The sequence below is a fragment of the Ostrinia furnacalis genome, unplaced genomic scaffold (assembly GCF_004193835.3).
Source record: "Ostrinia furnacalis isolate ACB-3 unplaced genomic scaffold, ASM419383v2 OfSCF2800, whole genome shotgun sequence".
Taxonomy (NCBI): Eukaryota; Metazoa; Arthropoda; class Insecta; order Lepidoptera; family Crambidae; genus Ostrinia; species Ostrinia furnacalis.
This window is the reverse complement of record NW_021133039.1, coordinates 613,347-630,859: the sequence shown is the minus strand read 5'-3', so window position 1 is coordinate 630,859 and position 17,513 is coordinate 613,347. Positions and strand designations below refer to the sequence as shown.

The following is a 17,513-nucleotide window of genomic DNA, read 5'->3' as shown; positions in this document are numbered from 1 at the left end:
GAGCATGCCAGCCAAAAAGACCAAGGAGGTCTTGGGAGTCCCATGGTGGAATGACGAGATCGCGAGGCTGAAAAAGCTTACCACTACCTTCAGGCGCAGAATCAAGAACGCGGCACCGCACCGCAGAGATATAGTGGTAGCCCAGTACCTAGAGAAGAAAGAAGCCTACGAGTGCCAAGCCAAGAAAGCCCAAATAGACAGTTGGAAAGCGTTCTGCGAGAAGCAAGATCGGGAAGGACTCTGGGAGGGTATTTATAGAGTCATCAGAAGGACCACCAGGAGACAAGAGGACTTGACCCTAACCAAAGACGGTGCATTCTTGAACCCAGTAGAATCGGTGTGCCTACTAGCAGAAGTATTCTACCCAAAAGACCTGGAGGAAACGGATAACGAGGATCATCGCCGGACCAGAATGGCGGCAGAGCGAGTAAACGAACCGAGACATGATGAGCAACATGACCCGCCGTTTACTTCGCTGGAGCTAAGGACCGCGATGGGCAGCTTCAATCCGAAGAAGGCCCCAGGAGCGGATGGCTTCACAGCTGACATCTGCAGTCGAGCGATCGCCCAGGATCTGGACGCATTCCTTGCCCTGGCCAACAAGTGCCTCACATTGGGGTACGATATGTGCAGGCGTTTGCGGATGATGTGGTCATGGTATTTGACGGGGATACAGGACTTGAAGTCTCAAGGCAGGCCAATGCCACTCTCGCCTATGTTCAGCAGTGGGGGGTTCGTAACAAGCTGAAGTTTGCGCCGCACAAAACTTGCGCAATGGTACTAACCAAGAAGCTTAAGTACGACAACCCACTGCTGACCATGGGAGGAGTGGACATTGAGATCTCGAGGGAGATCAAAGTGTTAGGTGTCATTATTGACGACAGGCTCACTTTCAACACCCACGTTGCGACACAATGTAGGAAGGCCCTAGATATTTACAAACAGCTGTCTAAAGCCGCTAAAGTTAATTGGGGCCTACACCCCGAAGTTATAAGAACAATTTATGTCGCGACGGTAGAGCCAATAATTATGTACGCTGCAGCAGCGTGGGCTCCTGCGTCCGAAAAGATAGGTGTGCAAAAGTTGCTCTCCACTGTGCAGAGGGGTTTTGCCCAAAAGCTATGCAAATCATATCGCACAGTCTCTCTACACTCGGCGCTGGTGCTGGCGGGGATACTTCCTCTCGACCTTAGAATACAGGAAGCAGCCGCTCTGTATAAGGCAAGGAGAGGGTCGCCCCCGCCGACTCTAGGAGACAGAGAGACCGAGAGTGTGGTAGGATTTGCAGAAGCTCTACATCCGGCAGAACATATAGACCTGGAGTTCATGTGCTTGGTAGACAATCAACACGTAGAGCAGCAAAACGTGCAGGCGGTGCGCATTTTTACAGACGGGAGCAAAATTGAGGGGAAAGTCGGAGCAGCATTATCCATATGGAATAATGAGGCCGAGACCGGTAGCCTCAAGCTTGCCCTGTCTGCGTACTGCTCAGTTTACCAGGCGGAACTCTTGGCTATATGGAAAGCCTCGGGCATAATCCTGAAGAGGGGGGAGGAAAGTTATGGTGTATACAGCGATTCGAGGGCAGCGCTGGAGACGATCGCAAACCATGGCTCACTTCACCCCCTCGCAGTGGAGACGAGGAAGAACCTGCGGACGGCCTTGGCCCAGGGCAAAGCTGTGTCTTTGTTCTGGGTGAAAGCCCATGCAGGTCTTCCAGGCAACGAGCGCGCGGACGACCTGGCTAAAGAAGCGGCACTCAACTTAAAGAGGAAACCTGATTACGACCGGTGCCCAATTTCATACGTGAGAAAGACGATACGTAATGGGTCTTTAGATACGTGGAACCATCGATATCTGGACGGGGAAACCGCGTCCGTGACCAGGATTTTCCTACCAGATGCCATTCAGGCGTATAGGTTAGTCCGAAAGATAGGACCGACAGGTATGCTCACCCAAATTTTGACGGGGCATGGTGGGTTTTCCCAGTACTTGAACCGCTTCAAGTGCAGGGACAATCCATCATGCGCCTGCGACCCAGCGTACGAGGAAACCGTTCTTCACCTGCTCACTGAATGTCCAATTCATAGCCGCGAGAGATTTGACCTGGAAAACAGATACGACATGACCGTTAGTAAAGAAAACTTGCATTTCTTTTTATGTAATAAAAATACTAGGGAAAAATTTATAAATTATTGTCTATCAATATGTAAAATTGTAAACACAAGAAATAGTACATAAGACATTCCTACATACTGCTATGTATAATAGATATATTATACACGTTCGTGTGTAAACAGTACTATATTACAGAAAATAGACGATAAGAAAACAAAATAGTATTATATAGAATCATTAGAAATATAAGATAAGAAAAATTGTAAAATAGAAATAAGCAATTGTTAAAATAAAAGAAAATCGGCGTTCAATTATTATTCAGCCAGAAGGCATAAGAAATGCATGCAAAAAAAAAAAAAAAAGAAGAAAGATAAAAAAGAAAACCCCTTGAGCAAAAGAATCCTTGAAAGAATATCAGGGGAAATGAGCCGAAAAAGACCGATAGGTCTACTGCCAGTTTTGGGGAAGATCCTGGAGAAGATGGTAGTAGCAAGGATGAAGTGGCACCTAGTACCGAGGATTAGTACTCGCCAGTACGGATTCATGCCCCAGAGGAGCACCGAGGACGCCCTCTATACTCTGGTGAACCATATTCAGGGTAAGATTAAGCTGAAGAAGCTGGTAACCCTAGTCTCACTTGATATAGAGGGGGCCTTCGATAGCGCGTGGTGGCCAGCAATCAGAGTCCGTCTGGCTGAGGAAAAGTGTCCGGTCAATATCAGGAGGCTACTGGATAGCTATCTCGACTGTAGAAAAGTCAGAGTTAGGTACGCCGGGGAAGAATGCACGAGGAGCACTAACAAGGGATGTGTGCAAGGGTCAATCGGTGGTCCCATCCTGTGGAACATCCTCCTCGACCCTCTATTGAAGGAGCTCGACAAGCAGGGACGATATGTGCAGGCGTTTGCGGATGATGTGGTCATGGTATTTGACGGGGATACAGGACTTGAAGTCTCAAGGCAGGCCAATGCCACTCTCGCCTATGTTCAGCAGTGGGGGGTTCGTAACAAGCTGAAGTTTGCGCCGCACAAAACTTGCGCAATGGTACTAACCAAGAAGCTTAAGTACGACAACCCACTGCTGACCATGGGAGGAGTGGACATTGAGATCTCGAGGGAGATCAAAGTGTTAGGTGTCATTATTGANTGAAACGGTTTTTGGACGTCTTTTTCAAAATTTTTCAGGGCGACCCCAGGCGTTGACCGTCTTATTTTGTCCGTCTCGACGAGCCCTATCCGTGGACACCTCATTTGTTGCGATCCGACGCATACAAATCGAAAAATTTGCCTGCCCACCCACCCTTTGGTCATTTACTAGGTAAGCTTTTTGGATTTGACCAAAAATTAATATTTTCTTTTTGGGTTGAATAGGCTAGGGTTGTCACTGAGGGATATTTTGACGACGTTTGAGTTTAGGTTTAAGTTCAATTTAGGTCTTATTTGACAAATAATTTAAATTATACATTTTAAAAATTTTATTGTGACCGCTCCTGACTGCGACGTTGTGGCTCCCGGTATCTGAAAAGTAAATTAACGCATTATTATATATATTAAGAAGACAAAACTTAGTAACTTACCGGGTGCTACGACGGCTGCATACTGTGGTCGGGATCTGAAACAGAAAAGAAGTTCTAACAAATTTTATATTTTATTTTATTTTATTTTACCTTATACAACTTATACAAACCTTTTATTTTAACTTGTGTTTCTCTTCACGCGGTCATATAGACCTAAGTTGTTTTAATATATTGACGCATACCTCTGATAGTATGTTTGGATTCAGAACACCCGCANATACTGTGCTCGGGATCTGAAACGGGAAAAGTACTTTTTAACAAATTTTATACATTATTTATTTTATTTTATATACAACTTTTACAAACCTTTATTTTAACTAGTATTTTTAATTCACGCGGTCATAAAGACCTGAATTGTTTTATTTTACTCACTGACGCGTACCTCTAGCGACATTATGTTTGGATTTAGAACACCAGCCAAGAGGGTCAGTGACACCAACCAACAGAAGTCTNCGTTGACCGTCTTATTTTGTCCGTCTCGACGAGCCCTATCCGTGGACACCTCATTTGTTGCGATCCGACGCATACAAATCGAAAAATTTGCCCGCCCACCCACCCTTTGGTCATTTACTAGGTAGACTTTTAGAATCTGACCAAAAATTATTATTGTAGTTTTGGGTTGTATAGGCCAGGGTTGTCATCGAGGGACATTTTGAAGATATTAGGGTTTAGTTCTAAGTTCAGTTTAGGTCTTATTTGACATTATACTCGTTTTTATTTACACATATTGTGTACTCGACCGCTCCCGACTGCGAGGTGTTGCTGTGCCCGGCATCTGAAAGCAATTGACGTATATATTAGTAGTGAGACAACAGCCGAGTAACTTGCCGGGTGCTGTGACAGCCACAAGGTCCAAATTGGATCATTCTGAAACAGAAAATTTTAAACAAATTATATTATTTATTTATTTTTACAACTTATACAAACTTACCTTTTATCTGTTTTATTTCACGCGGTCTCAAGACCTAAATTGTTTTATTTTTACTGACGCATACCTCTAGCACCATGTTTGGTTTTAGAACACCGGCTAAGAGGGTCAGCGACACGAACCAGCAAAAGTCTCCTGATTCCCCGCCCATCAGAAGACCGGGTAAGGTGAGGCGCAGCGTCGGGGAGTGGGAGGCGGGGAAAGCTGGGCTNAGAACACCAGCCAAGAGGGTCAGTGACACCAACCAACAGAAGTCTCCTGATTCCCCGCCTATCAGAAGACCGGGTAAGGTGAGACGCAGCGTCGGGGAGTGGGAGGCGGGGAAAGCTGGGCTTTCTTCCGCATCCGACTCAACCCCGCCGCGAGCTGAACCACCGAAGGCTCCAAAGAAGCCCGCGCCGCTGCGCCGAGCTTCTGTGGAGGCTTCGGTGAACTCACCTAAAACCCCCACTGCCACTGTCACCAGAGACAGGACAGCCGAAGCCAGAGCCTCCCTTCAGAAGGCCAAGGTGAGCCTTGGCACCGCTCGCAACCTGAGGGGCGACATCAAGACCACCGTCGTAGAGGCTCTGGATCGGCTGTACCAGCTCGTTAAGGAGTCGGAAACGGACAGGAAGGGGAAGGCTCCCAGCAAGAGCGTGGTTGAGCCTGAACCTGAAAAGGAGAAGGAAAAGGATAGGGAAGAGGAAAAGAGAGTGGACGAGGATCGGATAGTGGCAGAAATACGGGAAAACAGGAGACTTTTGTTGGAAANGGATAGGGTAGAGAGGAAGATAATAGATGAGGACAGGATAGTGACAGAAATACGGGAAAACAGGAGACTTTTGTTGGAGAATAGTTCGAAAATGGAAGCTCTGAAGGAGGAGATGGAGAAGCAGCGGAGTTCCCTGGAGAAGACGACCTATGCCAGCGTGGCGGCTTCCGTGCCCAACCAGCAGCAGGCCAGGTCGGCCCTCCACTCCGTCGTCGTCACATCGAAAGATGAGACGGAGACGGGGGAGGAGGTGCTGCGGAAGGTCAGGGAAGCCGTCAACGCCAAGGAGGGCTGGGTTCGTGTAGAGAAGATAAGGAAGGCGAAACACGCAAAGATAATAATGGGATGTGGAACAATAGAGGAAAGGGAGAAAGTAAAAGAGAGAATAAAGGACACGGGTGGCTCCCTCATCGCGGAGGACATGAAAAATAAAGACCCGCTCCTGGTGCTCAAGGACGTTCTGCTGCTGAATAGCGACGAGGACGTCCTGAAGGCACTCAGGAAGCAGAACGGGAGTATTTTCCGTGGCCTCGGCGAGGGGGAGGACCGTGTCACAATAAGATACAAAAAGAAAGCCAGGAACCCGCACACTCAGCACATAGTAATGAGCGTTTCCCCAGCGATTTGGACGAGAGCCGTCGGGACGGGCTCCGTGCATATCGACCTGCAGCACATCAGAGTGGCCGACCAATCACCGCTGGTGCAGTGCACAAAGTGTTTGGGGTACGGCCACAGCAAGCGATTTTGCGCGGAGCCCGCCGACGTCTGCAGTCACTGTGGCGGGCCGCACTTCAGCGCCGACTGCGCCGAGAAGCTCGCTGGCGGGACACCTACGTGCCGTAACTGTCAGCGAGCCAAAGCGGAGCATGTCGCACATAATGCTTTTAGCACCGACTGCCCAGTGCGCAGGCGGTGGGATGCGTTGGCCCGATCCACGGTGGCGTATTGTTGAAGTCGTTCTAGGCGTGATCAACATCCAGCTCACGAATCCAACATCTCACAAACTCCTTGACAAAATTGTTAGGCGGTTAGGTGAATCAAAATTAACCCTTTTACGTTCGGTAAAGAAAGACTCCAATTTTATACTTTTGGCTAGTAAAACTCAAAATTCAAAATTAAAACTTACTCATAAATTCGGCAAACAAACTGGAGGCAATTTGATGGTCAAATTGACCCGTTTGAATGTAAAAACTTATCGACATATACGTGGTAAAGGGAAGTTAAATGTTTACTTAGTATTATGATCAATACAAAAGCACAACATTTAAAAGGTATACAAGATAAGTATCAAAATTCAAAAATAGACACAAAAATGATCTGGCAAGCACATAATTTGGAATTAGAAAAATAACAGTAAATTAAAATTTAAAATAGAAAAATCAGCATAAAATCAAACATGACCAAACCAAAAAAGTACACTTAGAGAAAACTACAGATATTTAAAAATAAAAAAGAACACGACTCAAGAAAACACTCACAAAAATTAAACTTAAAACCTTAAAACCCATAGAAGAAAATTGACTAAAACATAATAAAAAAGGCTCTGGTGACCATGCTAGAGGTAGAAAGATTTAAAAAAAAAAAAAAAAAAAAAAAAACGCACCTCTGGCGACATGTTCGGTTTTAGGACTCCGGCGAAGAAGCCCACCGACGAGGTCCAGCAGAGGTCTCCTGAGTCTCCACCTATCAGGAGGGCAGGGAGGGTGAGACGCAGCGTCGGCGAGTGGGAGACAGGGAAAGCTGGGCTTTCTTCTGGCTCCGACTCAACCCCGCCGCAGGCCGAGCCCCCGAAGGCCCCCAAGAAACCCGCGCCAGTGCGCCGGGCTTCCGTGGAGGCAGCGTCGGCGAGCTCACCCAAGCTGCCCGCCACTGCAACTAAGGAAAGAACAGCCGAAGCCAGAGCCTGCCTGCAGAAGGCTAAGATGTCTCTTGGCACAGCAAGAAACCTGCGCGGTGACATCAAGACCGACGTCACGCAGGCTCTGGATCGGCTGTATCAGCTAGTAAAAGAGGCAGAGATGGAAAGGAAGGGGAAGGCTCCGGCGAAGAAGGTGGCCGAGCCTGAACCTGTTAAAGAGAAGGAAGCGGATAGGGAGAAGGAAAGAGTAGAAGAGGAAGACATACTAGCTGAGATCAGAGAGAACAGGAGACTGCTGCTGTTAAATAGTAAGAAATTGGACGACATTAAGGAGGAGACGGAGAAGCAGAAGACTAACAATAGCGCGTTGACTACCTATGCCAGCGTCGCGGCGTCCGTGCCCGGACAGCAGCGCCTGCCTGTTAGGTCGGCCCTGCACTCCATCGTGGTCACGTCTAAGGACGCGATGGAGACAGGGGAGGAGGTGCTGCGGAAGGTCAGGGACGCCGTCAACGCTAAGGAGGGATGGGTGAAGGTCGACAGGATACGAAAGGCTAAGAATCAGAAAATTATAATGGGGTGTAGTTCAGAAGAAGAGAGGAAGAAAGTTAAGGCAAGAATTGAGGATGGGGGCCTCCTAATCGCGGAGGACATGAAAAACAAAGACCCGCTCCTAGTCCTGAAGGACGTCCTGTTGTTGAACAGCGACGAGGACGTCCTGAAGGCGCTGCGAAAGCAGAACAGGGGCATTTTTCATGAACTCCGCGAGGGGGAGGACCGCATCCAGATTCGATACAAGAAAAAGGCCAGAAACCCCCATACAAACCATATCGTCGTGAGCGTATCGCCGGCAATCTGGCAGAGGGCGACTGAAGCGGGAACCGTGCACATCGACTTACAGCACATCCGAGTGGCCGACCAGTCACCGCTAGTGCAGTGCACAAAGTGTCTGGGATACGGCCACAGTAAGCGATTCTGCACGGAGCCCGCGGATGTTTGCAGCCACTGTGGGGGGCCACACCTGAGCACCGACTGCGCCGAGAAGCTCGCTGGCGGGGCACCGTCGTGCCGGAACTGCCAGCGAGCCAAAGCGGAGCAGGTCGCACACAACGCGTTCAGCAACGACTGCCCAGTGCGCAGGCGGTGGGACGCGTTGGCCAGATCCACAGTGGCCTACTGCTAAGGTGGCCGCGGGCGATATCACCATCCAGCTCACGACCACTCCGATCTCCATCTGCCTCGTCTGTTGTGGAAAATCTGAAAATATAAAGAAAATTTTTAGTAACATGAAAAGTCTTCAAAATTTATTTTTAACATTAATCGAAAGCATCATTTTGGCAATAAGTAGATCACAAAATTCAAAAATCCAAAAAATCCAGCAAATAGAAATCAATTTGATGGCCAAATTGAACTATTTGAGTAATAAATTTAAATCGGCAAAAAGAGACTTACAACTCATTACAGCACAACACAGCGAAAAGGCGTACACTAGAAATTTTAAATTCAAGACCAATGTTACCTAAGTATTATAAGAATACTATAGATGAACATTAATAACACCAGTGTTACAATGAGTAGTAAAAATTTAGAAAATAAAACAAGTAAATTAAATCAAACATGTTACTAAAATCACGAAACACAGATTAATTTAGAAAAGCTTTAAGCAAAATACCGAAAAATTTAAATAGAAAACTGGAAGTCCTGAACATAATAAATAATAGTAATCATCTGAGAACATAACTGCAAAATAAATTCAAGAAAATTACAAAAAACAGCAATTTAGACAAAATTAAATTTCAAATGACAATCTGCAAGAACATAAACATCGGTAAATAACTTAAATAAATTCATCCTAAAAACACACCAGATAAAAATTGAAAATTACATATTAAAAAAGTCTCTGATATGAAATCGTCAGAGGTGCATAGAAAACAATCAAAAAAAAAAAAAAAAAAAAAAATTGGCCGAAGGTGTCGCAGGAGGCAGCGGAGGGAACTCGGTCTCCATAGCTGTTTCTCCGTTGTTGTCCCGATCCGTTGCCAACGGAGGACGGAGCCGCTGCTCCGGGAGGAGGCGTCCCTCTAGCGCCTCGAGACGCGCGTTGAGCATGACGCCGACCTTTTCGAAGAGGCTGCGCTCAACTTCCTCCATATTCTGCCTTGATTGTCGCTTCGGGGGAGGTGGTGGCGGGGCGGGAGCGGTTGCGGCTTGCGCATTGCTCGTCGCCTCCTTGAGCCGAGTGATCTCCGCTCTGAGCTCAGCCACCTCTTGCTTTAGCTGGGCGTTAGCGACGCCCAGCCTGTGCAGTTCCTCATCTTTGGGTCTCAAGCCTATGGCCTTCGTGACCGTCTCTATTGTAACTGCAGCTTCCCTGAAAGCGCCCTTGATGGTGCCCTTTAGGTTGCCACAGGACCCCGACAACTTTATGACTGCTTCGGCACTGTCACGGATAGTCCGCAACATCTCCTCCGTAGTCATCTCGGTCGTGAGGTACTCCGCTTTCGAACGCGCCGCTTTCATGCGACGCGAGTAGGACACAGCCATCTCCTCCGTCTCCGATAGTGTGGCCTGCCTGTCCAGCTCCTTTTGAAGAGCCTTCTCAGCAGCCTTTCTGGCCTTTAGGCCCACATATTCCCCCGTGCTGGGAGGTCTGCCACGGCCGCGCGGTCTCTTAATATGAGGACCGCGGGAGCCGCGCCCTCGCCGCCCACTGGACAGCTTAGGCACCTTGTCAGTCTCCTCATCCTCTTCCTCTTCTCTAGGCAAGGAGCGTTTCACGCCCGCCCTTGACAGGGAGCTATCGACGCTCTCTGCCTGAGACTCAACGTCGTCGTCGTCCGTGTAGTCGACGGACAGGACAGATATTCTGTCCGACCCGCCGTCGTCCGTCCAAGAGTCATATCCTGGGGCGTCTCTTCCGGTATGGCCACCTAATCGGGTGACCCCGTCCTCCCGCTCGGTGACCGTGCCGCCTACTCGCGCGGGAGTCGCGCTCCGACTAGATGACGGAGCGGTCTCGACCGCACGCTCGGCGACTTTTTCAGTTTTTCCAACCTGCTTCTTCGACGGTGCAGGACCTCCGAACATAGCCCGGAGCCTGGTCCCATCAAAGGAAGGAGGTCTCATCCTCTCTACTCTCACCACTATCTCCTTCTCCTTTCCACCTGCTGAAAGCACAGAACGCGTTGCGGCTCCCCCAGATACGTGAGCCGAGACCGCCGAGGCGGTGAGGGATTCTCCGGCATTGCCGGTACCCTCCTGGGGTATACTATCATTTGTCTTTGCGTCCATGCTTGTGTGTCTGCTTACGGGCGCAGCTGCCCCACCTCCACGACTGGGTAGCATGCTAGATACCCTCTAGCCATTCATCCCCTCGGCCCCCGCCAGACCTTAGGATTAGGGGTTTTATAGACTTGTCCTTGTCTTGGCCCCGACTTCCGTAGCCGGGGCCCCCGGCCCCCCTCCGTTGGGGGGTTACGGGTTGCCCGACAGGCCCGCCGAGTTGACGCGACCTGCCGCGCCGGTGAGGAGTCAGCCGCCCGCGTGACAGAAGACGCGGACGTTGCCCGGGATGCACCACGGGGAGGTCCCTCACCATCGCACCCCAACCTAACCTAACCTAACCTAACCTAACCTAACCTTTTTTNAACCTAACCCAAGCGCGAGCGCGTGCGCAGCACGCGCGAGCATTTTTGTGGTGAGTGTGATGTTTACCTGGGCGGGCGGCTCCCCCCGCAGCCCGCGCCCCGCGCCCGCTGGTGCGCGCGCACGAGCGCTTCTCGTTTGTCACGGGGCCGGTTGTCCTTCAAAACATTATAATATGAGTTTAACTTTTTAAATTGTGTCATAATAATAATTATGATAAATTGGATACTCCAAACAATAACAAAATGTATATTAGTTTCTTGTAAATAAAATATTGTTTTAAAATTTAGGTTTTCAAGTAGCTTTTAAAGTATTGTTACTTTTAATTATACTATTAATTAAATTTTCAAAATTATTTATTTAAACAAACACTAATATTTTATACAGTAGGTAACTATAAAAAGTAACCATTACCTACTAATTTATAAATGTGAAAGTTTGTATGAATATTAACATGTTTGTTTTCTGTATTGTCAAAACTGCTAAACTGATTTTGATGAAACTTTTCAGTATAATTGTTTATACACCAGAATAACTAATTTTATTAATATACCTAATAATTTATAATGATTATGAGAGAAATTTCACGCAAGTGAAGTCCACGCAAAAGCAAGCACGCAAAAGTTTAAATTGAATTAAATTATTAAATTGTATAAAAACAATTTAATTCAATTAAAACAGTGTTCACTTGACACACGTACAAATAAATCAGTGTTGCTAGTAAATAAGGGTATTAGTACCTTTTATGTCGCACTGTACACAATACCTAGGCAAAGTAATTCATTGCCTAGGTATTGCATAGAATACCGGATTATACCGATGCCAGAGATGCCGGTAACATTTACTGCACTTCAGAAATACTCGTAGTTACATAAATTACTAGCCAGATAACATAGGGTAGGGTATGATAATAAAGTAAATAAAATTCTTAATAATTCCATTTTTTTATTAGTCGTGTCAAAATTTACACAACAATAAATTCAATAAATAATAAATCAGTTTGTAAAAAAATGAATCGACGCGACCGTTTGCTAATTAGTATATAATATAATAGAGGTTCTGTGAATCGATACGAACTCAAGTCGGAGTCGGAGCATTAGCAAACAAGCGCGCGGGAAGATACGTGCTATCACAAGGGGCGGGCCCGCGGGCGCCGCGATATCTCTAACCGATGTTTATACATATAAAAATAGATCGCTTAATGTAATTCGCTAACCTATAAGGAGAACGTTTATCCTACGATTTTATATAAATGCACAGTTTAAAGTTATGATATGAACCTATAGTCAGAGCACCATTATAATTTATAACAACGTTATCGGCGGTCGCCGCCGCGCGCNCCGCGCGTCTCCGTATGTACACCGCACTATTTACACTGCGTCCGCCGCGAGCCGGCGGCGCGCTCGGACGCACTCTAACATTCACACAATCACTGTCTGTGCTCGTTACATACGCAATAAACTAAAGTAAGTAGTAATACTACGTAGTGACATTACATAAATGCTATAGTTACGGTATGGTCCCGCGAAATACGTAAAATTAATACTACGAAATAAATAAACATCTACACAAAATGATCGATTAGATGCAAGATGTTTAATTTACTAAAAAGGAGATACGAATGAAAATGAACGGCAAGAGATTTATCGATAAATGAAAAACATACAAGAAAGATATTTTTTTGAGTTTAGTTCTAATTTTAATACACATTTTGAAGGTGCTTCGCCATTCCTTTATAATTAAGCTCATGTAAGTATTCGCGAATACTAGAATTTAAGTTTTAGAGAAGCATAATTTTTTGTTCATTCGATCATGACTATTATTATAAAAATAATGATGGCAAGTTCAGACGCATAACGGTGATTCGCAACAGAACGCAAGCACTCACCAGGATCACAGTCAATCAAACATCGACCACCATATTTTCACGCGTACGCATCTTGCGGAAAGGGCGTCCGTCAGTCGGTTGAATCGAATCGGCCTCGCTCCATCGCACACGGCCGATCGCTCGCTCGCTCGAATCTTAACGACTACAATGTACATATTTACACCTCACACGAGGAACTACACTATTTTCCATAATCATCATGGAGAGACCGTCGCTCGGTCTCGCTCGGGGTCCGCTAGAGGCCGCGGGGCGGGGCGGGCGGGGCGGGCGGGGGCGGCGCGGCGGCCGCGCGCCGGCGTCACACGTCGGTGTGTCGCGCGCGCGGCGCCGCCTCCTCCTCCGCCTCCGACTCCTCGATCTCGCACAGGTTCGTGGACAGGTCGCTGCACGAGCCCGCGCCCGCGCCGCCGAGCAGCGAGTCGCGCTCCTCTGCGAATTCAAATTGTAATATTTTATTCAGCACATGGGCCCTTTCCGGGGCGCTTATACACGTCCCAAATATACATAGCTCGCTCTACCACCGCTGCGAACGAGAGGGTTCGGTCAGCGGGGGCACTCACCGAGCATGGTGATCAGGCTGGCGGCGTCCGGCTCGCGCAGCACGCGCGCGCGCAGCGGCTCCGAGTCCGAGGGCGGCTGCGAGCGGCAGTCGTCCGGGTGCGGCAGATACTCGTCCGGGTGGAGCAGGTACGAGGACGCTGCGAAGCACAATTTCAGGAATAAGCTCCTCGGTCTGGACCGCGGCGGGCTCCTCGGGGCGGACGCCTCGGAGCGGGGCGGCGCACTCACCGTCGGGGAAGCGCGACGCGTCGGTGTCGCGGTCGGCGTCGAGGTCGAGCTCGAGGTCGTCGGTGGCGGAGCCGGAGACGGCGCGGCGCACGCGCGGGCGGCGGGGCGAGGGCGGCGAGGGCGGCGAGGAGGAGTCGGGGCGCTCGGAGCCGGGCACCTCGCTGATGCCGGGCAGCGCGCCGCCGCCGCCGCACCAGTCGGAGCAGTCCCAGTGGTAGCCGCCCACCAGGTGCGGCTCGCCCGCGCCCGGCCCGCGCCGCAGCGCGCCCGGCGACCGGGTTCGTGACCGGCTTTTGCTGCCTTTGAGATCTGGAACGACACGATCTTAATTATCGGCTGCGAGAGATGGTACGATCGTTACGTTACGTTACGATAGGTACGTTTTTGGAGCACAGCGTATGTAAATACATCTATGTGTTACGTATGTATATTTGTTTCCGCGGAGAGGCGATCCAATCGACTCACCGTTGTAAATCTTGTTGTCGACGAAGGTGTGCAGGTGCATCTGCTCCGACCAGGGCTTGCGGTCGTGCGCGGGCTCGATGTTGAGGTTGCGGCGGTAGTCGGGCGGGATGCCCTCGAGCTCGTCGCCGGCGGAGCCGTAGCTGCGCAGCGTGTCGGCGTTGTTGAGCGGCGGCTCGGCGCACGAGGCGGGGCGCTCGCGGCGCGTGGCCACGGCCTCGAGGTTGGACAGCTTGGAGGCGCGCGCGGGCGGCAGCTTGTCGCAGCGCGGCGGCGGCGCGGTGACGCGTGCGGCGCGGGCGCGGCGGCGCAGCGCGAGCGGCAGCGCGACGGCGGCCAGCAGCAGCGCCAGCAGCGCGGCGGCGGCGGCGGCGAGCGGCCAGCGCGCCTCGCAGGCCCAGCGCCACGCCGCCCGCAGCGCGCCGCCGCCGCCGCCCGCGCCGCCCGCCACCACCGCGTCCGAGTACAGCGGGTTCCCGCAGTTCATGCCTGCGGGTTGAAATCGTACGTTGAAAAAGCGATATCGTGAAGGATAGAGATAGATGTATTTTTTACTAAATAAGTAGTATTCTATGTACTGTAACTGTACCTATTAATAAATAAATAAATAAATAAATAGTGTCGTGTCATATGTCGGAACGACTCAGGCAACGAACGAAACGAACGATACTGAATCCTTTATAAATCGTTGAAAATCCTGAAAATCGTTGGGTACTGCCCGTACCTAATAGTATGGGAGTACATACTGTTCGGTGATCATCATCAACATTTCAGCCATAGGACATCCACTACTAAACATAGGCCTCCCCCAATGATATCTACATCGCACGGTTGGTAGCGGCCTGCATCCAGCACCTTCCTGCTACCTTTATTAGGTCGTCGGTCCACCTTATGGGTGGACGTCCCACGTTGCGTTTTCTGGTAAGCTACTGGCTTCTACTCCAGAATCTTGCTGCCCCAATAGCCGTCAGTTCTGCGTACTATGTGCCCTGCCCATTGCCACTTCAGCTTGCTAATTCGATTTGTCCCCTAACCTTGCAAAAAAAATGCTGTGTACTTATACCTGTGATTGAGGTCATATACGCATCGTGTGTTATTAACCATGTTAAAATGTATTAAATCGTGTATGTGACTTTGATGGTGTACGTAATAAATAAAGTATGTGAACGAAAAAAACTAAACTAGCAATTTTGACATCGGTCGCTTCACACAGAAGTGCGGCTCGTATCCGAGCTTCGTACAAAAGGCAAGCGACGGACAGCGAACGCACCGGTCTTGTCGGGCGGGCAGAGGCAGCGGAAGGAGCCGGGCTCGTTGAGGCAGGTGGCGCCGTTGAGGCAGGGCTCGCCGGCGCACTCGTCCACGTCGTACTGGCAGCGCGGGCCGTAGTAGCCGCGGCAGCGACACGACGGGCCCCAGTCGCCCTCCTCGCACGCGCCGCCGTGCGCGCACACGCCCGGCGCGCACCAGCGCCCGCGCTCGCAGCGCGCGCCCGCCAGCCCGCCCGCGCACGCGCAGCGGAACCCGCCCGCCGGCGCCGCCGCGCAGAACCCGCCGTGCAGGCACGGCTGCGACGCGCACGGGTCCGCGTCCACCTGCACATACATAACGACGCCTGTGTCTTTATTGAGTTTCAGAAGAGATGTCCGCTATGAAAAATGTTATACTTAAATATTAAATATTTTTTTTAAAAAAACATCACAAAGTATAATTTTGAACCGCAAAGCGCACCTCGCATCTGGGCCCGAGGAAGCGCGCGTGGCAGGTGCAGGCGTAGCCCTCGAGGTCGTTGCCGGCGGGCTCGGCCTCGAGCAGGCTGGGCGCCTCGCGGCACGTGCCGCCGTTGAGGCAGGGGTAGGAGGCGCAGGGCCCGGGCGGCGCCAGCGGCGGGCAGGCGGCGGCCACGCGCACGCGCACGCGCCGCAGCAGCTGCGCGCGCCCGTCCGCCGCCGTGCCGCCCTCCTCCAGCGGCAGCAGCGCGCCGCCCAGACGCACCTCCGCGATGCAGCCGTGGAAGCCGTACGTCACCTGTCGACCAAGTCGTTGATCATTACTATACAATAACGGTGACGCGTGCGGCGCGGGCGCGGCGGCGCAGCGCGAGCGGCAGCGCGACGGCGGCCAGCAGCAGCGCCAGCAGCGCGGCGGCGGCGGCGGCGAGCGGCCAGCGCGCCTCGCAGGCCCAGCGCCACGCCGCCCGCAGCGCGCCGCCGCCGCCGCCCGCGCCGCCCGCCACCACCGCGTCCGAGTACAGCGGGTTCCCGCAGTTCATGCCTGCGGGTTGAAATCGTACGTTGAAAGAGCGATATCGTGAAGGATAGAGACAGAGTCGTGTCATACGACTCAAACGAATCTGGCACCGAACGAAATGAACGATACTGAATTCTTTATATTGTTCGGTGCTCAAATTCAATTTAATTGATATTTGTACTTTGACCTTGCAAAAAGAAATGCTGTATAAGTATACTAATGTGTGTTATTAACCATGTTAAAAAGTATCAAACCGTATGTGAATTTGACGGTGTACCTAATAAATAAATTATGTGAACGAATAAAATTAAACTAGAGATTCTGACATCGGTCGTTTCATACAGAAGTGCGACTCGAATTCAGCCTTTGTTCAAAAGGCAAGCGCCGAACAGCGAACGCACCGGTCTTGTCGGGCGGGCAGAGGCAGCGGAAGGAGCCGGGCTCGTTGAGGCAGGTGGCGCCGTTGAGGCAGGGCTCGCCGGCGCACTCGTCCACGTCGTACTGGCAGCGCGGGCCGTAGTAGCCGCGGCAGCGACACGACGGGCCCCAGTCGCCCTCCTCGCACGCGCCGCCGTGCGCGCACACGCCCGGCGCGCACCAGCGCCCGCGCTCGCAGCGCGCGCCCGCCAGCCCGCCCGCGCACGCGCAGCGGAACCCGCCCGCCGGCGCCGCCGCGCAGAACCCGCCGTGCAGGCACGGCTGCGACGCGCACGGGTCCGCGTCCACCTGCACATACATAACGACGCCTGTGTCTTTATTGAGTTTCAGAAGAGATGTCCGCTATGAAAAATGTTATACTTAAATATTAAATATTTTTTTTAAAAAAACATCACAAAGTATAATTTTGAACCGCAAAGCGCACCTCGCATCTGGGCCCGAGGAAGCGCGCGTGGCAGGTGCAGGCGTAGCCCTCGAGGTCGTTGCCGGCGGGCTCGGCCTCGAGCAGGCTGGGCGCCTCGCGGCACGTGCCGCCGTTGAGGCAGGGGTAGGAGGCGCAGGGCCCGGGCGGCGCCAGCGGCGGGCAGGCGGCGGCCACGCGCACGCGCACGCGCCGCAGCAGCTGCGCGCGCCCGTCCGCCGCCGTGCCGCCCTCCTCCAGCGGCAGCAGCGCGCCGCCCAGACGCACCTCCGCGATGCAGCCGTGGAAGCCGTACGTCACCTGTCGACCAAGTCGTTGATCATTACTATACAATAACAATTACCTACTAAAACCCCTCGTACTGAGCTATATATGCTTGTGTCACG

At 51.0% G+C, this 17,513-nt stretch overlaps 1 protein-coding gene across 1 annotated transcript in view; it reads right to left on the bottom strand.

The window, feature by feature from the left end:
• Window positions 1-11,807: 11,807 nt before the first annotated feature.
• The window catches only part of kug (FAT atypical cadherin kugelei), a 44,044-nt gene continuing 38,338 nt past the window's right edge, over window positions 11,808-17,513 (bottom strand). Inside the window, 10 exon segments of the mRNA XM_028309471.1 lie at window positions 11,808-13,196; window positions 13,328-13,465; window positions 13,557-13,865; window positions 14,022-14,319; window positions 14,407-14,507; window positions 15,289-15,667; window positions 15,750-16,046; window positions 16,162-16,292; window positions 16,670-16,994; window positions 17,131-17,427. Of these exon segments, the coding sequence (XP_028165272.1) occupies window positions 13,066-13,196; window positions 13,328-13,465; window positions 13,557-13,865; window positions 14,022-14,319; window positions 14,407-14,507; window positions 15,289-15,667; window positions 15,750-16,046; window positions 16,162-16,292; window positions 16,670-16,994; window positions 17,131-17,427 (2,406 nt within the window). The 3' untranslated portion in view covers window positions 11,808-13,065.